Source organism: Tenrec ecaudatus, chromosome 4, assembly GCF_050624435.1.
Source record: "Tenrec ecaudatus isolate mTenEca1 chromosome 4, mTenEca1.hap1, whole genome shotgun sequence".
NCBI lineage: Eukaryota > Metazoa > Chordata > Mammalia > Afrosoricida > Tenrecidae > Tenrec > Tenrec ecaudatus.
The window spans coordinates 126119753-126141195 of record NC_134533.1 but is presented as its reverse complement, the minus strand read 5'-3'; the positions used below and the strand labels follow the sequence as shown (position 1 = coordinate 126141195).

The following is a 21443-nucleotide window of genomic DNA, read 5'->3' as shown; positions in this document are numbered from 1 at the left end:
GAGTCAGAATCAACTAGCAGGTTGATGTTTTAGCAATAAGTCTAGAGTCTTTGATACTTTTCCTTACTAGATCCAATGAGCACAGTGTAATGAATGTAATGGACTAGTGTAACATATTGTGGAAGAGAAAGGCAATCAAGGGGTTGATATGTGGATACAACAAATAGAGAAAGAATGAAACAAAAGAATGCTGCTTGATTCTTGAAATTCTATAGGCAGGATGTGGCTGAAGGATTTCTAAGCGAAGATAAAGACCAAACTAGGGCATACGAGCAGAACTGTTAGAAGAAGCAAAGGAGACAACGTTTTCTGTTTCAAACAGAAGAATCTTTACCAACTCAGTTCCAGTCCAGATGTGCCAGAGGATGAAGTCTCTCCCAAAGCTGAAGAGGTGGGATGTCATGCTTAAGAAGCAGAAGATGAACCTGCTAGCGCAGGGTTACCAGGCAGATTGACTAGGAAAAAGGAGTCATCATAGTTCAAAGTGCTGGTGGTGCTGTTGAAGCTTTGTGTTGCTAATCAAAAATAAATAAATAAATAAATAAATAAATAAATAAAAACCCAAACTGATTTAAACCCATAAGCTACTTAGCTACTTAGAAAGAAGATAAGTCTAGCTGTTTCCATTAAGATTTATAATCTTGGTAACCCTAAATATGGTTGTTATAAAGAGGATTAACTTAATGGCATTAGGTAAATGTGGGTTTTCCCCTGATCATCTCCCCCAAATATATGTCAAACCTAGGAAACTGCTTTTATCACATGGTAAATAACTGTATACTTGCTCAAGGCAAGCTGCTTAGGTTATTCTCCCTGAGGGTTATCAGCCACCTGGAGCAATCAGACTGGATATCCAGTCTGTCCCACCCTAAGTGGGGCCCACTCCCTTCTGATAAGGATAGTGGACTGCTTTCCCTTAAGGAAATCCCAGAGACAAGGTTGAGCCAACTCAAGGATGACCAAGGTTAGGCTGCCATCTTGAGTTGAGGGTCTTCCTGTCTTGTCACATGTGCAACACTAATCCGGACCCTTCCTATTGCGTGTACACCCCTTGATCGTCCTCCTCCCATTGCTTGTATTGCTGATGGTACAACCCCTTCCTGTTGCAAATGTGGTCTCCTGTAATCAGGAAGGTTTACACGCTCCCTAAGGATATATAAGCCTTTGTTAGAAATAAACTCGGACTCTCTCCTCTCTTCTCTCACCTCCACATGGACCACCAAGAGGGACTGAAGTGAGCATGCTACCATGAAATGTGTCTGACTATTTTACTCTTTCCTATCTCTCCGACTTTACTATAATCTTTACATATAATCGCCATACAATTGCACTGACAGACCTCATGACATTGTTAGAGACTGGCTTACAGGTAAAGTAATGAGTAAAACAAGAGAGCACAGTTGCCATTCCAGAGAGTTTAGAAGGCAAAACAGAAGCCTGATCCCAACGGACATACACCCAAGATTCAGAGGGCATGGTAAGTCAAGAGTCTAGAGAGCAGGACCACTGTGCACCAATATGGTCTCAGAGAATAGATTATTTTAAAACCTTGAGAGTTAATGGCAATTGTTTTGCTTGGTTTTCAACTTCCTTCATTCCTATTATTTCTTCTTCTCTTCCAATTTTAATGGAATTATTTACGTTGCGCCTTTTGTACCATTGTACTTTGGAAACAATTAACTGTAAGCTAGATTTCACAGAGTTACAGATGAAAAGGAATTTTGTCCCAGAATAAAAGAGGCCTAATGCCTCACCCACATTTGATTTAGATGATTCAGAAATGAGATTTCTGATTTGTGGCTACGACTTTTGGGAAAATGTGATAGGGTGCATGTGTTTTACATATGACAAGGACGTGAACTTTGGACATCCAAGGACTGTTCAGGATTGAGTCCCCTAAAATATAATGTAAATCCTTATCGATATGCCTGTAGTTATAATCTTATTTGGAAATGTGTTGTGTTTATATTAATGAGATAACATTAAATCAATCTCTTTTGAGTTATACAAGAAATTAAACAAGCAAAAGGTAAATTAGATACCAAGGCACATGGAGTTCCTAAAGGAACCAGGAAGCATACGCTCTAGAGCAGTGGTTCTTAACCTTCCTCGTGCCCTGACCCTTTCATACAGTTCCTCATGCTGTGGTGACCCCCAACCATAACATTATCTTTGTGGCTACTTCATAACTGTAATTTTGCTACTGTTACGACTCTCAATGTAAATATCTGATATGCAGAATGCATTTTCATTGCTACAAATTGAACATAATTAAAGCATAGTGATTAATCGCAAAAACAATATGTAATTATATATTGTGAAATATTTATTTCTAATTACAAATAAATGAAATTTTGTCTTGAAGCATGGTGTAACTTGGGTAACAATCTTCACATAACAACAGTAAACTCCATCGCTACATTTTGCAACAGTATACGTAAACGCCAACATCAGCAGGAAGGTTGAGATGGCTTCTTTCTCACCAGATCAGAAATTATTGGGGTAGTCTTTGCAAGAGACTTGCAAACAATGAACAATGAACATCATCTTCTACAAGTCTACTTCTGTATTTAGACTTGATAACCAACCAGCTGGAAAACCCTGTTTCACAAAGATATTTCTTGGAAATGGAAGAAGAAGGCGCAACACAGTCTCAGACAGAACAGGATATGACTGCAAACACTTGATCCAGAATTTTATAACTAGTATTGTAGAGAAGTCAGTTCTTGCTGCATCACTGTTAATAACTTCAATGAACTCATCTGTGCTGTCTCAGGAACATATTCAACTTTGACTGTGAATGGGCTCTGGCAAGTGCAAATGGGGTGTTGGGTAGATTTGGAAAGTACGGTGAAATTTCATCTGCAAGCATATACAAATGTTCTTTCACAGAAATTATCATCATAATCCTTTCATCAGGTTCAATGTCATGTTCCTGAAAGAAAGGAGATGTAAATTTTATTTTCATCCATTTTTTTTTTGCCAAAGCTAAAGTTTCATTTGAAATAATCAGATCTTTTCAGACAAATTGAGGCATGTTGCATTTAGTCCTTGGTCCTTGCAGTGATACATTTAACTCATTTCATTCAAGTTGGCAAAAATGGAAACCAAGTAAAGTATTTTTTTGCAGTTCACTTTTATCGCTGAAAAATTGCTTTGAGCTGCGGTCTTGCTTTCTGATTAAAAAACGCTTTAAGTTCATCATGAAGCTCAAAAACACATTTAAGAACTTTTCCTCTTGACAACCATCTCACTTCAGTGTGAAATAGCAGAGCATTGTCCAGAATATCCAACTCATTGCACAGCTGCGAAAACAGTCAACTGTTTAAAGTGCTCACCTTGACAAAATTACTTCTTCTAACTCTTATGGCATTATTTCCATTGCTAATATTTGCTGATACTGTGAGTTCTGAAGATTTTTGGTGACTAATTAAGTACCACATGTTGAAATGCAGATCGACATCCTAGTGTAGCTGGTGCAATATCTGTGCAAACACCACAAACCTTTTCCCAAGAGATCTTATGCTTTACACATCACGTGCAGTGGTTGTCATTTCAAGAGGTTTGCAAAAAAAAAATCATCTTTAAAGTCGCCATTAATATACTTCACATAAACCAGTAACTGTGAACAGTTTGCAATGTCTGTAGATTCATCAAGGTGGATGCTAAATATATTGGAACTAGAGCAAATTTAATTTAATTTCCTGGTTTACCTGATCAAGAATATCAGCAGACATATCATATATTCTTCTGGAGACAGTGTTATTAGATAAGGAAATTGTACTCAATTTTCTAAGAAATTCTTCTCTGATCATAGCTCGAACAATGTCTTTTGCCACTGGCAACAGTAAATCCTCAGCAATGGTGTGAGGTTTCATAGCTCTGGTGATTCTGAGTGCCACCAAATATGAAGTGTCAACGGCTGCTATGTTTTGTTTATGGTACTTGCCACCAGTGTCAAGTCTGGCTTTCTTGAGTCCATCAGCTTTGCTTCTAAAATACTTGAAAAGGTCTCCTTGACAACAAAGCTTGGATGCTTGCTATCAAAATGGTGTTTTAGTCTGTTTGGCTTCATAGATTCTGGCTGATAGAACTTCACAACAAGTAACACATTGCAGTTTCTCAATTCCTGCTGTATTGAGGTAAAACCACACTGTAAAAAATTCTCACTATATTTTATTTTCATAATTTTCTTCTCTACATGATCCATTGTCATGGGATGGTTTGCTAATGAAAATAATATATAACAATAGCTTTAATAATACAAAATTTGATACATACCATAGTTCATTCAATACAGTTCATTAAAGTTCCTGATTTACCATTCTCTGTGTTTGTTTGTTTTTTTTTTAACATACTTGTTACTATCACAGGGGACAGTACTCACATCAACCACAGCTGAATATAAAAGGACTGATCAGCAACCAGATTAAGTTCCCATGGTACATATATATGTATTTTTGTAGATGATTTTACAGTACATGATTTTACATTTACCCAGTAATTGTATTTTATGAAGTGTCATCTAACCTCCAATACTGCTGCTTTCAAAACTATAGCTGGTTTAAACACAGCAGCTGCTTTCTACACATTAGCTGGTCTCTACACATGTGTGACTGATCCGCATAAGCATATTATGGCACCAACCTTGTTATATACACCTGTATTTGTATGGGGTGTTTGTCATGTGGTTGGTTTGATGATGTCATCACACCAGATACTTACATGGGGTGTATCTGCATGTGGGCGGACCTACCTGGAGACGAATAGAAAGTGGTGTGTCAGTTCCTAAGACCATTGGAAATATGTGCTTTCCAATGGTCTTACGGAGCCCTTATGAAAGGGTCATTCAACACCCAAAGGGGTCACAATCCACGGGTTGAAAACCGCTGCTATAGAAACAAAATCTTCCTGGACGTCTAGCCTCCTAAAATATATGAATTTAAGTTTCTGTTTGTTAGAGCTACCCAATGTGGTATTTCTCCTATACGAGATAACTAAGACAAAAATCTAAAATGCTGTGTATTTACACATCACTGAAAACACTATAAATTATTTCAAAGAAAACAAAAAACAGGAGTGGGGTAACAACAGGCATGGGGTTTGGGCTCTAATCAGCTAAAAATCACGACTATAGTCATGTGCCACTATTCGTAATGGGAGTGTGTTAGTCAGCTTTGTTGGAGTGACAAAAAGGAAAACAACTGCTGCAAACTCTCCTTACCCAAAGGGGCAGGTGAAGGCCTGGAAGACCCAGTAGAGAGTCTTCGTCCAACTGTTTTTACTGAGTCTGATGGTACTGGAGAGCAGGTTCCCAGCCGGAGGAAACCCGTTGGACTAGTATTAGACCTTCTAACAATTGCAGATCTGAAAATAACAAAATTATAAGGTTTAAGATAACCACCCTATTTACTAAACATGCTGATTCATGACCTACAACCAAACATTCAAATATAAAATGAGATCTTTAGTAAAAACTAATTTACTAAGAAATAAATGGTCAGTAACCCTCTGTGATTTTTATTTCCTAATCATTTATACCTCTACCTTATATAAAAGATGATTTGAAAATTATCTTTATAACATTCACGTGATCAAAAAATTTCCATCTGTCTGATATATACATCAATGAATCACAGCATTCTAGAGATGCCATAGAACCTTAAATAAAGATTACAGATGGCACATGATAATAGTGAAAGAGAAAAGGCTTTCTTTCTTTCTTTTTTTTTTTAAAAAAGGCTTTTAATGCTGGCAATTCTGTCTCTAAAGAAGTTAAAGGTAAATCTTCCATTTCCTCAGCTTCATATTACCAATATACATATATACTTCTAGTAGCTTTTAACTAATTAGTAAATTACACCAGAGAGAAAATTAAACTCTCCTCTTTTTAATGTTTTTGTTTTCTTTTTTTTTAAATGGTTTTATTAGGGGCTCATACAGCTCTTATCACAATCTATACATACATCAATTCAATTGTGTAAAGCACATTTGTACATTCATTACCCTCATCATTCTCAAAACATTTGCTCCTCACTTAAGCCCTTGGCATCAGGTCCTCATTTTTCCCCTCCCTCCCCGCTGCCCCCTCTCTCATGAACCCTTGATCATTTATAAATTATTATTTTGTCATATCTTGCCCTGTCTGATGTCTCCCTTCACCCACTTTTCTATTGTCCGTCCCCCTGAGAGGAGGCCACATATAGACCTTTGTAATCGGTTCCCCCTTTCCAACCCACCCTCCCTCTATGCTCCCAGTATCTCCTCTCCTCCTAATAAAATATATAATCATCCTCTTTTAGGGTTCCTGGATTAATCAATTAATTTGTACATGTTGAACACTTAACAAGTACCCAGATTTCTAAAACACACTAAAAGAACATAAGAAAAGAACAATCACTGCCACTAAGTAAATTTGGACTTATAGTGACCCTGAAGAAGAGAATAGAACTGAACCTCAAAGTTTGAGACTACAAATCTTTGTGAGAGCATAGACTCTTAACTTTCTCACAATGAGCAATTCTAAAAACGAAACTCACTGCTATCAAAGCAGTTTTGACTCAAGGCAATCCTAGAGGGTAGAGGAGAACTGCCCCTGTGGGTTTCCTAGACTATAACTTTTTTTAAAAAGATTTTATTGGGGGTTCTTATAACTCTTATAACAACGCATACATCAATTTTATGAAGCATATCTGTATGCATGTTGCATCATTTTCTAAATATTTATTACTTTCTATTTGAGCCCTTGGTATCAGCTTGTTTTCCTCTCCCCCTCCCGCTTCCCACCTTCGTTACCCCTTGATAAATTATAATTATTTTCATATCTTACACTGACCGCGGTCTCCCTTCACCCATGTTTGTTGTTTGCGCTCCGTGTGTGTGTTATGTGTCAATCATTGCGATCGGTTCCCCTTTTCTTGCCTCCTCCCCCACATTCCCCCTCCCCTCCTGGTACTGCTACTCCCATTTCTGTTTCTGAGGGGTTTATCTGACCTGGATTCCATATGTATTTCTTATCTGTACCTCGGGCTTGCTTCCCATGCCTATCTTATATAGGTAGGCAAAACAACAATAACACAGATCAAACAAAAAGAAAACAAAAGCTTGAATAAAAAGGGGGGGGGGGAACCTCGCAAAAAAAGTAAAGAAGCATACATAATTCCAGATCTGTCCACTGACCTTTATGACTATCTCCCTACTGGTCCTGGAAGGTTCCAGGAACTGCCCCTCCTAGCCTGAAATCTATTTGGAGGGCTACACAGGGGCTTAGTGGCTTTGATTTGCTCTCATTGTTGATATGTTATGGTGATACTGTAACTCTTTAAGGGAGTAGAAAGCCTAGTCTTTATCCCTCTGAGTCCCTACTGAATTCAAACTGCAGAGCTTGTGGATAACAGCCCAACTGGTAACCACTATGCCACCAAGGCTCCCTAATCACTACTAGGACTGTTCAGAAAAGAAAAAGTGGTGTTTAGATATTGATACTTCCTTTTTGAATGTTAACATTTTTTTTCATTTAAAAAAACTTTTTAGTGTAAATTGGGTGAAGGTTTACAGAGTAGATAAATTTTACATTAAAAATACATAGAGTTTCTTTCTCTTACCTCAATCTCCTCAATGTACCATTATTTATCCCACTTCCTATTTTCTATTTCCACTCCTCCTCTGTCCTATTCCCTTCAAAATGTTGTCCTTGGGTAACTGCTTCCCTTTTGATCTTAAATAGTTGATTGTGGTAAGGTTTGAAAGAGTTAAAGGCAACAGAGGTGAATATTGTTAAATACAATCCTGATATAACTATAATCTACAAATAAATGTATAGATATGCACAAAGGCCAAACAGGTGTGGAAAGGTGGGATTATACCCATGTGGAAGTTACACACACACACACACACACACACACACACACACACACACACACACGAGAGGCAGCGGACATCTGTATATATGAATTTACTTTTGCTGCAAATATATTCATGAAAATGGTGGTACACAGAGGGGACAAAGTTATGAAAACTTCTAATGCTAATTTTTACCAAAGTTAATAAACATTAATTAAAAACAAAATATCACCACAAAGATAACAGAAATCTATAATTTTTTGCTTGCAACTCTGAAATTTAAAAAATGTCTTATCAGAAAAAGTGTATCTGACTAGATATTGGTAACAATATTTCAAAAAACTGAGTTTATTTACAATATCATAATGTTCCATGACATGCAGTGTATATATACAATGTCATTTTCTAAAATCTGAAAAATTCTTATTTCTGATATTTATCTAGTATCATAGGATTGAAATTAAAATGTCTATGACCTGTAATAAAAAAACAAGAGTCTCCTATAATATACTTCCTTTAGAGCAGTGGTTCTCAACCTTCCTAATGCCACTACCCTTTCATACAGTTCCTCATGTTGTGGTGACCCTGCAACCATAAAATTATTTTTGTTAAAGAAAGAAAAGAAAAAGATTAGGGCAAAGAATGTACAGATGTGCTTTATACAATTGATGTATGTATATGTATGGACTGTGATAAGAGTTGTATGAGCCCCTAATAAAACGTTTAAAACAAAAAATAAAAATTAAAAAAAATTATTTTTGTTGCTACTTCATAATTGTCATTTTGTTAACATTATGAATTGGGCAACCCCGTGGAAGGGTAGATTGACCCCCAGAGGGGTCGCAACTCACAGATTGAGAACCGCTGCTTTAGAGGTTAGGAAGACCTGAGATGAGCCAAAAGAGGGATTTTGTCAGTATCGACAAATAAAGAAGCCGTGACTAAAATACTGGTGAACAAAGCCACACATGATAGCTACGGTAGTAGGGTCACACATGGTTCAGCATGTTAAGGAAACACATTGGCCTCGGTAAACTTTCAGCTGAACTGGTGTTCTCAGGAATTAAACTGTGTTCCTCAAAATATGCCAATTTAGATAGACCATAATTTTCTGTACTGAGGCAGTTATGTGTCACTCTGTCAAATCCTTCTCTTTGACAGGTTTCCTCATACTTACCGACCCTCTACTTTACTGAGCTCATATGCTTTTACAGAGACTAATTCCTCCTGATAAAGTATCAAAAATACTTGAGACAAAGTCGTGCATTTCTAGATGCTAAAAAGCATTCTGGATGTAGTACACCTCCACAGAAAATTTGTTTGTTCTTCTGGCAATCCATGGTACTTTCGACATTCTTTGCCAACACCATAATTCCAATGCATCAATTATTTTCTCAAACTCAAAACTCACTGTCATGGAGTTGATACTGACTCACAGTGAGCCTATAGAATGGAGTATAACTGTCCCTGGTGGTTTTCAAGACCTACAAAAATGGGAAATCCCATTTTTCTCCCATGAAGTGACTGGTGGCTTGAAACTATCAATCTTATAAATCATAGCCCAACCTCTAACCACTAGGGCACTAGGGCTCAATTATCCTCCAGTCTTCCTTATTTACGCTCTAGCTTTCATATAAAGATTAGGTGATGCAAAAGACCACGGCTTAGGTCAGGGGCACTTTAGTCCTTAAAGTTGTATCTTTATTCTTTAATATTTTAAAGAGGTCTTGAGTAGATTTGGTCATGCAGTGTGTGTTCTGATTTCTTGAATGCTACTTTTCTAAGCATTGCTGATGAATCTACATTAATCTCTGACAACTTAGATCCTTTCTCCATTTGCCATCATGTTCCCCATGGGCCTAATTTAGAAGATATTTGCTTTCTTTACATTTGACTTGTAATCCATACTAAAAGCTGTAATCTTTTTTTATAAAATCATTTCATTGGGGGCTTGTAGAACTCATCAAAATCCATACATGCATCCATTGTATGTCAAGCACATTTGTACATTTGTTGCCCTCATCATTCTCAAAACATTTGCTTTCTACTTGAGCCCTGGGTATCAGCTTCTCATTTTTGCCCTTTCCTCCCTGCTCCCCTCCCTCATGTACCCTTGATAATTTATAAATTATTATTTTGTCACATCTTATACTGTCTGATGTCTCCTTTCCCCCACTTTTCTGTTGTCCGTCCCCCAGGGAGGAGGTTATAATCAGCTTCCTCTTTCTACCTTATAATCAGCTTATATCCTTATAATCAGCTTCCCCTTTCTACCCCATCCTCCCTCCACCCACCTACCCTCCCGGTATGACCACTCTCACCATTGGTCCTGAAGGGGTCACCTGTCCTGGATTCCCTGTGTTTCTAGTTCCTATCTGTACTAGTGTACATCCTCTGGTCTAGCCAGATTTGGAAGACAGAATTGGGATCATGATAGTGGGGGGGCGGGGTGGAGGAGAGGAAGCATTTAGGAACTAGAGGAAAGTTGTATGTTTCATTGTTGCTACACTGCACCCTGATTAGCTCATCTCCTTCCCATGATCTTTCTGTAAAGGGAGGTCCAGTTGCCTACAGATGGACTTTGGGTCAGCAATCAGCACCCCCCTCCTTCACACTGGTATTTTTTATTCTTTGATGCCTGATACCTGATGCCTTCGACAACTTGTGATCCCACAGGCTGGTGTGCTTCTTCCGTGTGGACTGTGTTGCTCCTGAACTAGATGGCCACTTGTTTACCTTCAAGCCTTTAGGAACCCAGATACTATATCTTTTGACAGCTGGGCACCATCAGCTTTCTTCGCCACATTTGTTTATGTACACATTTGTCTTCAGCAATTGGGTCAGGAAGGTGAGCATCGTGGAGTGGCAATTTAGTAGAACAAAGTATTCTTGCATTGAAGGAGTACTTAAGTGGAGGCCCAATGTCCATCTGCTACCTTAATACTAAACCTATAAATATATGTACATAGATCTATTTCCTCATTATCATATATAAATATATTTACATATGTGCACACCTTTATTTAGAGTTCTATTTCCTTTTGTCCCACTATCATGCTCAGCTTTCATTTGGGTTTCAGTGATTTCTCTCGGTTATGTTACCTTTGATTAAGCCCTACTCGAGCACCTACACAATCCTCACCCTCGTCTTTGGATCATTTGTTGTTCCCCCATTCCTCGGTTTGTCAAGACCACCTCCTTTCTCCAACCTGCCCCTCCAACATGTCCCCCCCAACCCCCCGGAACCATCAGTCCCGTTTTCTCCTCCAGACTGTTCATTAGCCTATCTTATCTAGATAGATCTGCAGATACAATATGAACAAAAAAATAAGACATATCAAAACAAAGTGACAAAAGAAAAAAGAAAGTCAACAAAAAAAGCCCCAAACGAAAAACCTATAAATAGTTCAAGGTCTATCTGTTGACATCTAGGAATGACCTCCGGTAGAGTCCAATGGGGTGCCTCAGCCTGGCCTCAAAGTCTATCCTTGGCACTCCCTCGGGAGATCCCTGCTCTACTTCCACTGATGCTCTGCCACAAGCCCTTAGGATTTTGCCTCAGTGTGATGGGGTCAGACCGAGCATAATCCCTACACTGTGTCTCCAATGCTGTCCCCTGTAGGGCCATGGATCAGTGAGGGACGTCGTGTCTCATAGTGGGGCTGGCCATATGGTCCTCTTGTGCCTTGGCTGCTCTGAGTGGGGATATAGTGCTCAAGGCTTGGTGGGCCAGGTTGCGCTCCACTCTCTCTTCCTCCCCCTTCTTTTGTTCCCATGTGCTCTGATCAGACATATCCCTCTCCCTGAGCTGCAGCTTCTGTGCTGTCCTCTAAAGTAAATTCTTCTGGGGGAAGGGGCGGCTGTCCACAAAGTTGGGACTGGGGCTGGGCTCTCAGATCCCTCCATTGGCTCCCCGCTCCATGCTGGCATGCTGCATTTACATCCTGGGGTTGAAGTCTGATCCCACTTACCCTATGGAGATATAAACAATGCCCTCCCCTCCCAATTTTCTGGTCTGGCAGCAGGAGCTCAGGGCAGGTGAGTCTTAACTAGACACCATCTTTTTTTCTGAAGGCTGTAATCTTGGCTTTCTGCAAGCAACGTCGTACATTCTGTATACTGCAGGTTAATGAGCTTTCCTACAATCCTGCAATACTCTTAATCCCTTCACAGCCATGATGTGATGAACGCAATATGCTCTTGGGCTGTGATCTGTAACTCCTTTTATCTCTGTGAGAAAAAGCAAGCCAACCAAGAGAGAGAATTACTTACTATCATTCAAGAATGAAGATCTAATAGTGGTTGTGTCATTTGAATTTGGGATGTTTACACTGAGAAACTCTTAGACCCAAGAGAAAATTGCTTTCAAGAAACATGGAGATCTCCAAAGTATGCTGGTTGCTATGGTGAAATGAAATTTCTTAATATGGCTCCTCTCTCCTGGTCTCTATAATTCCCACTAAAGGATTGGCTGGGACCAAACAATTAGGGTGGGTGAAACACTAATAAAGGGATTAGTGGAGGTATAAGAATGAAGCATTACAGAAGCAGAAAGAGAGAATCCCAGGATCACCGAGGAAGAACCACCACCAGCAGAGCACTTTCAAGATCCCTGCCTGAATTAGCCAAAGTTAAGAACATAGGTGATAGAGGGCAAGGCACCAAGACTATAGAACAGAGCAAAGGAGCCACGCCTGAAAAGAGCTGAGGGGCTAGGTCCCTGAGACCTGAGCCTGTGAGACAGTGAGATGGAACAGCAGGTGCATTTCCTAATCCACAGAGGTAGAGGTCAGGGGATCATGTGACTGAGGCTAAGGACCAGGAAGAAACATGGCTACTGGCTGATGAGAGATGCTGTAGACTAAAAAACTGGACGTTTAATGTTTTATGATCTTGATTTGTAATCAGATAACTTCCCTAACAGATCATCGCAAATACTGACAGAGTATTATCTGCGTGTTATGTGGTCATTTCAATGAATTATTGAATCCAGCAGAAAAGCAGAGTGTTGTGGGAGGAACAGTGGGTATCAGAAAAGATAAAGGAAGATGGAGGTTAGTGGCATGTTTAGTCTCTACTTTGCTGCAATTGTCCTTGTAACCTTTAGCTATTTTCTTAAAGAATACAGGATATCTTTTAATAGCCGGGCACCATCCACTTTCTTCACCACATCTGCTTATGTACTCATTTTTAGAACAAATTTTTATAACAAATTTTGCTATGTACCCATTTTTAGAACACATTTGCTTATGCACATATTATTAGAACAAAGTGTTCTTACATTAAGGGAGTCCTTGAGTAGAAGCCCAATGTCCGTCTGCTACCTTAATACTTAACATAAATATATGTACATAGATCAATTCCCCTATTGTTATATATAAATATATTTGTAAATGCACAAGTCTGTATTTAGATCTCTATAAATGTCCTTTGCCTCCTAGTTCTTTCCTCTATTTTCTTTTACTTTCCTGTTCGGCCTTCATTTAGGTTTCAGTAATTCCTCTTGGCTACACTGCCCTTAATCAAACCCCACCACCTCATCTTATGACCTTCTCACCATCTATTTTAGATCACTTGTTATTCCCTTGTCCCTGAGTTGGTTGACACCCATTTACCTTTCCCCCACCTCCCTCTCTCCCATGTTCCCCGTTGGTCCCATTGTTTTCTCCTCTGATCGTTTATCCTGCCTAACTTATATAGATAGACATGCAGAGACAATAATAAGCACAAAAACAAGACAGAGTAAAGCAAAACAACAAAAAGAAAACACCAAACCAAAACAACAGGGGTTTAAAGGCTTGAAGATAAACAATCAGCCATCTAGTCGAGAAGCAACAAAGCCCACATGGAAGAAACACACCAGCCAGTGTGATCATGAGGTGTCGAAGGGATCAGGTTATCAGGCATCAAAGGCCCAGAACAAAAAAATTATATACAATGTGAATGAGGGGGAGGGCAGAGTGGAGACCCAAGCCCATCTGGAGACAATTGGACATCCCCTTAATCCAGGCAGGGTGCGGTATAGCACCGAAGAAGCATACAACTTTTCTCTAGTTCTTTAATGCTTCCCACCCCCCGCCCCCAACGCCCCACTTTCACATTCCCAACTCTACCTCAACGATGAGACCAAAGAATTTATGGTACAGATGAGAACTGGAAACACAGGGAGTCCAGGACAGATAAACCTCTCAGGACCAGTAATGAGAGTATCGTTACCAGGAGGTAAGGAGAAGGTGGGGGTTGAAAGGAAGAACCCAAAACAAAGATTTTCAAATAACCCTTTCCATGGGGACGGACAACAGAAAAGTGGATGAAGGGAGACAATGGTCAGTGTAAGGTATGAAAAAAAATTTATAAATTATCAAGTATTAATGAGGGAGGGAAGGTGTGGGGGGGGGGGAAACATGAGCTGATACCAAGGGCTCAAGTAGAAAGAAAATATTTTGAAAACAATGATGTCAATAAATGTATAAATGTGCTTGACACAAGGGATATACGTATGGATAAGAGCTTTAAGAGCCCTCAATAAAATGATATTTTTAAAAATACAGGATAATCAAGGAACTTATTATGAAGATGTCTTAGTGAAGAACTGAACTGGTGAGAAAAAGACCAAGAATTGCATTGACTAATATTTTTCCCCTATCAGGACAATGCACCTGTTCTTGAAAAGCCTCAAGGGTGTCCTACAAGAATTTCATTGGAAAGGAAGTACAGGGGGGAGAGGGGCCCACTTAGCAGGTGCTCCTGATGGATCTCAGGCATCAGGGTGGGTTTGAGGGGTGCAGAAGAGGGGTTTGAAGGATGAGTAGGAGTCGGCTGGGTTGGAGAGAGGCAGGGATGGAAAAGGAGTTCCAGACAGATGGAACAGCTCGTGTACTGACTCGGAGGGAAGAGTCCTGCCTTCTTGGGTCTCTGTCTCCACTTGACCTCCCTCTTACCCCACAGCCTGGAGGGCCCGCCATCATACAAACTTCCGGCCCCGAAGTCAAAACCAGAAGAGTCAGAAAAGCCCTCCCAAGTCTTCATCCTGGGGGCCTCCGAGCACAACCCCCTCAAGACCCCCTTCTTCGATGCTGGTGTCCCGTGTGCTGAGCAGGAAATGCCTCGATACCATGAACTACCCACCCTGGAAGAGCGCTCCGGGCCTCTGTTCCTGGGGGCCACCGGCCAAGCACCCCCCATCATGGTGTCCACAGTGCCAGCCACTGTGGAAGGAGTCTCCCTAGAACTGGAAGTTGAAGAGGACTACCTGGACAAGATGAACCCCGTTTATGATGCCCTGTCCTATGGGAGCCCCTCCAAATCCTACCTGGGCAAAGGCTTCGTCAAGTCCTGGGCCATGTATGTCTTACCTCTGGGCTCCCTGACCTTGGCCTCTGGCCAGACCACTGTCAGTTATCATACGTGCATCCCCATCAGTGACTTCTACCTTGGTGGTCCCACTGGGACCTGCAGCTCTGAGAGACAAGGTTTCCTTTGGCATCTTATTTCCTGAGGTCATAGGGGCCCGTTTCTGTACAATCTCTGACCCCAAGATTCCTCTCAAGACTAGAGCATCCCCTGATGCCTCCACTGACATCTCCAATCCCACCTCCCCCTCCCAAAAAGAACCCAGACCTCTGATTTGTCCTCAAGCAGGAAATGCTCCCTAGCTCGGCTGGGGTGGGCTCCCTGCTGCTCCAACTTGAGCCCTCCAGACAGCAGGCCCCCCTCCCCCACCTTTTTGCTCTATGCTGAAGGAAGCAGGGAGAAAGGGATTCCCTAGCCCAAGCTGGAGCTCTCTAGCTCCTCCCTCCTGCCAGCAGGAGTCTCAGGGTCTAGACCCTTCCTTGAAACCTACTACCCCAAGAGTCGGATCTCACTTGATGGTGCCTACCAACAGAGACGATGCCATTCCCATGTGTGTGTGGTGGGGAAGCGGGGCTTAGAGCCCCAGTCCAAGCTAGATGGGCAGCCCCAGCTGGATGTGCCTTGAGGGATGCAGCCTCAAGTGAAGAACTTGCTGTTACCTTGAAGACTACTGAGCTCCACCTCCCCTATCCCCCTGTGATAGGGACCTGGGGATCCAAGTATACCCCCCACTCAGAGCAGAGTGGGTCACCTGGCTTGGGGGATAGGGGACCTGTTACTGTTTTGTACACTAACATTTCCTACCAAATAAGTTTATACTTTGATCAGGAAAAAAAAAAAAGAAATTCATTGGAATGGAAGTCTTATTCCATTCCATCCACCCTACAGCATTAACCTGGCCTCTTTAGACTTATTTTCATCCCTGAAGCTCATAAAGCATTATAAACAAACAGGATTTGAGTTGATCGAGTATGTCAAAACTATCCTGTTGACACAGTATAAATTGGAGATCACAAAAGAGTCTTATGGTAGGGTTAGAGAGATGGAAACACCACCACTACCATCACACACACACACACGTACGTAGAGGGGTCAGTGTGTCTCTATATAATTTGTTTTATATATATATATATAACAAATTATATAATATAGAAATTAAATATTTATAAATATAAGTTACATAGAGATTTATATGAAAAACTACTGGCTTACCTTGGGGAACCATGGAGATTTGTGTCAGGGATAGCAGATGTAAGATTCTGCTCTATACGTTGATAATTCCTTATCTGAGTAGGGACTGGAATTGGTGCTGTTTCACTGTGAGAGGATAAAAGAGGTTGACATTGCCTGCAACCATAACTGATTGAAAAAAAGAAATAACAGTCAGATATTTTTTTTATTTTCCTGGGACCCATTGAGAAAATTAGAGAAAATTCTAAGACATGCATGGTCACTTTTACATATGAAAAAAAAAAAGATCTTGTAAATATATAAAGCTGAAAAAACAAACCCAAGATTTAAAGGACTCCTCTGGTATTCCTATGCATAATGGAGACTATGATTTGGAACAAAAATTGGAAAACAATTGCTCTACATTAAGAGAAAACTTCTGATAATTATGAAGATGGCACCAGATCTGGAAGTACTTTGCTCTATTGTCTTTAAGGTCACCATTACGCAACTAACAACCACTACATAGGAGGCAGAGTGATGACTGATGTCCAAACTTCAGATATTCCAGGACCACAATGATGACATCTACTTCATCTATTATCTAAAATTTTTAATATAGTGAACTTAGACTCACCATAATAAATAATAACAGCTGAGAATTTATGCATTAGTGATAATTTCTCATATATATTAAATTATAAACATTAACCAAAAAAAGAAAAATTCTGTAAGTCAGCAAAACTCTGTTTCATCTACTCACACTCTATTAATTTAACATAACAAAATAATATTTCTAGGATAATATGCAGCATTAAAAAACAGGAAATTCAAGAGCAAAATGACTGGAATATTTGTTATAAATGTAATACATGCTCTCAAGAAAATTTTACTTCATGAATATTGAGTACATTATGCATGAGTACATTATGCAACTCTCAAAATATATAATTGATCTAAGGTGTTTATGATTGGTAAATCTTAAGCCTCTTTCCATGTTTTTCATAAATTCAGAAATAGTCTGTGTAGGACACTAGTTAGGTTTAAAAAAATGATCCCAATTCAGCTAAAGCAGGCATTCCCAGTGTAGTTAAAAGAGAAGCAAAGGTAATGGGAGGCTACTCCACTGAAAGTCTTAGCTACCCACCTCCAGACTTCAGATTCTACAGTAGAAACCCTCACCTATTGTCTCATGAAGGTGAAAGGATGACATCTGCCTCAGCAGCATGTGTGAACAGTAATCATGAAGGCAGACTAGGACCCCCTTGAGTTCCTTCAGACTCAGAAGTTGGGAAAAAGTGGTAGGAGGAAATAGATTCCTCCCTTGGTAGTTCTGCCTGTCACACCCCAACCACCAAGTATAGATCACTAGGATTTCTGAACCCACAGTGCCAGCAACATGTCAGTATGTGGGAATATACCATGGCAATTAGTAAAGCATCTGATGTTGCTGCTTAACTATTCAGCCCATGGGACACCAGGGAATGGAATGACCACAATGGCCTCAGTTACCATGCACCCAGCCCTCTAACAGCACCTTTATGCTGTGATGAACAAAGAACAGGATGTCCCTTCTCTTCTGGATCATGGCCACCTACCAGGCAGCTTACAGAGGTCTATTGGTTCAGTTGGTTACACATTGGACTGCCACCCACAAGGTTAGCAGTTCAAACCTACCAGTATGCAGATGAGGCTATCTACTCCTGTAAAGATTTATTGTATTGGAAATCCAAAGGTGTAGTTCTCCTCTGTTCCATAGAAGGAATCGACTCAATGGCAGTTTTCAGTTACCAGGCAACTTGATCTAACGAGGGGGCCATTCCATTCTCCACCTTACACTGACAGCATGGAAGAGCTGAAGAAAGTTATCAGGGAACTAGGACTGAAGCATGCACTGTATGCGGAGAATTATTAGGATGTGGACAATGAGCTATTCATGGTGGCATGAAGGACACTATTCTACAGCCCGCCCCCAATCAGTGGTATGGGGACCTAGTGTCTATGTTGAGCCTAATGGCAGGACAATCCATAGTCAAAGCCATTGAAACTTCAGTCGGCATGAGGGAAACGTAGAAGCTATAGCAGGCAGCACAATTCCTGAGCAGCCAAGAGGGACCCAAGTAAAGGAAGTAAACTTGAAACAGAAAAGGGTCCAGTACAGGTGACCAGGAAACAGCTGTGGATATACATTGCTGCTGGGACGCCCCAGGACAGAGAAAGGGGCATATAACCCAACACCATAATAGCAGAGATGTGACAAAATTACACTCGAGCAGCAGTTCACAAAAGGAAATATTGTAACCGTGATTCTTCCACTCCAAGTGCATAGCCTCAGAGTTGTCAGCATGGGAGCTGCCAGACTCTCTTAATTAATTATGGTTGATTAGGTTCTACCAATCTGTGAGTATGGGACACTGGAGGCCCCATGTAGAACTAATAGTTCATTGGTCTTCAAAACACATACGGGCTGATTTAGTCCTTATTGAAACAGGGGGAAATACAGTTTTTTAAATTTATGGCAATATTCAAAAATTTCAGGGGCTGCTTTGCACCAGGTATGGAAACAGCATAGTAAAGGTGCGCCACATGATCCTGACCTGCAAACTGGTCACTTGACTCCGTTCCCCTATCCAACCCAATCCACCCCCAAAATAAAAGGTGTACACCTTCCCATCTCTGAATACATTCTGAAAGTACACCTCCTTGGTTAACTCAACCACCCTTTTTGGGTTAAATAGACCCCACGCACCTGCCCCAGCCTGGCCAACTGTTGAATATTAAGCAAACCACTTGCCTGGTTAGCATGAGAAAAATCACAGCTATCATAGGTGAGCTTGCTAGAGTTGGGATCATCAGATCAACCTATAGTCCTTTCAATAGCCAGTGTGGCCCCATGTGAAAAGCAGATGGGTCACGGTGCATGATTGTAGACTTTCTAGAGCTCAGTAAAGTTGAACATCCTCTATGTAGCAGTGGCCAACGTTGCCTCACTCTTAATAGCAACAAGAAAACTTGTGAAACTATCATTTTGTGTTGATTTACCCAATGTATTCACCAAGATTCTTATAGCAACTGACAGAACAGTTGGCCAACAGTGGACTTACACTGTCATCCCCAAACATATTTGCCAAGATCCATTGTGCGCCATGGTGGCACAGGATCTGGAAAGGTGATCCAAATCTGCGAGGGTGTATATGTTCCACTATACTGATGTCACATTAATCTGTGATTCCCTTGCCCTTTGTGCTAACATGCTGTGCCACACAGCCTGGGGCACACCTGAGATAGCAAGGATGAGCTGTCAATGATGCCAAGCTATTATTGCCTGCATTATCAATTTTATGTTTGGTATTGTATCATCAGGTTAAAAGGAAAAGGGTCCCTGAAGCTGTGGCAAGGGCAACAAGGATGCCATATTCCTCTGATCTGGGGTACTGATTGTGGAAGGATGCAAAAACCAGGTATAGTCCTGTGGAAAAATAATTTTGTACCATATATAATACCTCACACCTGAAGGAAGATATCATCAATGGACCCTTGGTGATAGTACTCATGTACCATCACACATGGCTGGATTAAGGACTTTATCAGATCAGTTGGGAGTGACACTAGCCACCACACTGACAAAACAGCAGTACTTGCAGAAGAGAAGCATCCTGTCGGCAAGTCCCAAATGCTGAGGTACAAGAAATCATTGGGCCAATAATATATGACATAGAGTAAATAGACAATTCATAAAGCACAAGTCCCTGAAGATCCATGCTACTGGATAAGCGGCCATGAAAAAGCTGAAGCAGAGTCAAGGAATTCTAAATGCAGTGAACACAAAAATCAGTAATGAATTTCAGGCACTTACAGATGGAGTTGCAAAATTGATGATGTCCTACAAACCTCCTGATGGAGAGCAGCAAGGGACAAACCCACTGGTGTTTGTATCTGTTTTCCTTGTAAAAATACCTAAGCCAAGAAGATCACAGCACCACAGCACTGACCTTATATGCCAAACAACAGGATATACAGGCACCATCTATTTGTGATAATCAAGAAGTCCTTGAGGAGACACGGCTAGAGCTGGCGAGGGTGCAGCTGGCATACATGTGTGCTCAACATCAGCTAATTCACTTGAACGCAAGCCATTTGGGCCACCAACTCACCATGAGGCCCGAACTATCTATCATGAACTGGGTATTGTCTGACTCATGGAATCATAAAGTTGGACATGCTCAGCAACACTCCATTGTTAAATGGAAATGGTATATACGAGATCGGGCCAAAGCACTTGAAGCGGCAAGTAAGCTGCATGAAGAAGTGGCCCAAATGCCCAGTCTCCACTCCTGTCACATTACCTTCTTTCTCCCAGTCTGTACCTATGGCCTCCTGGGGAGTTCCTTACTATAGTTTAACTGAAGACCAAAAAAGTCATGCTTGGATTATGGATGGGTCTGCATGATATGCAGGTGCCACTTGTAAGTGGACAACAGCAGCACTACAGTCCCTTTCTGGGATCTCCCTAAAGGACAGTGGTGGAGGGAAATCTTCCCAATGGTTAGAACTTCGAGCAGTGCACCTGGCCGTTCAGTTTGCATCTAAGGAGAAATGGCCAGATGTGAGATTATATACTGATCCATGGGCTGTGGCTAATGGCTTGGCTGGATGGTCAAGGAATTGGAAGGACCATGATTGGAAAACTGGTGACAAGGAGGCGTGGGGAAGAGGTATGTGGATAGACCTCTCTGAATGGGCCAAGAAAGTAAAGGTAATTTTATCTCACGTGAACGCTCACCAAAGGATTACCTCTAAAGAGGAGGACTTTAATAATCAAGTGGATAAGATGACACGCGCTGTGGAGACTGGTCCTCCTCTTTCCTCTGCCACTCCTGTTATCGCCCAATGGGCACATGAACACAGTGGACATGGCGGCAGGGATGGAGGTTATGCATGGGCACAGCAACATGGACTTCCACTCACCAAGGCTGACTTGGCCACTGCCACTGCTGAGTGTCCCATTTGCCAGCAACAGAAAGCAACATTAAGTCCAAGATATGGGACCATTCCTCGGAGAGATCAACCAGCAACTT

At 41.0% G+C, this 21443-nt stretch overlaps 1 protein-coding gene across 3 annotated transcripts in view; it reads right to left on the bottom strand.

Moving 5' to 3' along the window:
• Window positions 1-21443, bottom strand: part of ULK2 (unc-51 like autophagy activating kinase 2) — a 212393-nt gene that overhangs the window by 86608 nt on the left and 104342 nt on the right. For 2 of the 3 annotated variants that reach the window (XM_075546766.1, XM_075546768.1), the window contains 2 exons: window positions 16408-16554; window positions 5225-5367 (listed from right to left, as the gene is read on the bottom strand). In XM_075546766.1, coding sequence (XP_075402881.1) covers window positions 5225-5367; window positions 16408-16554 — 290 coding nt within the window. The remainder of the gene's footprint in view (window positions 1-5224; window positions 5368-16407; window positions 16555-21443) is intronic. The other variant, XM_075546767.1, reaches the window with a different exon arrangement.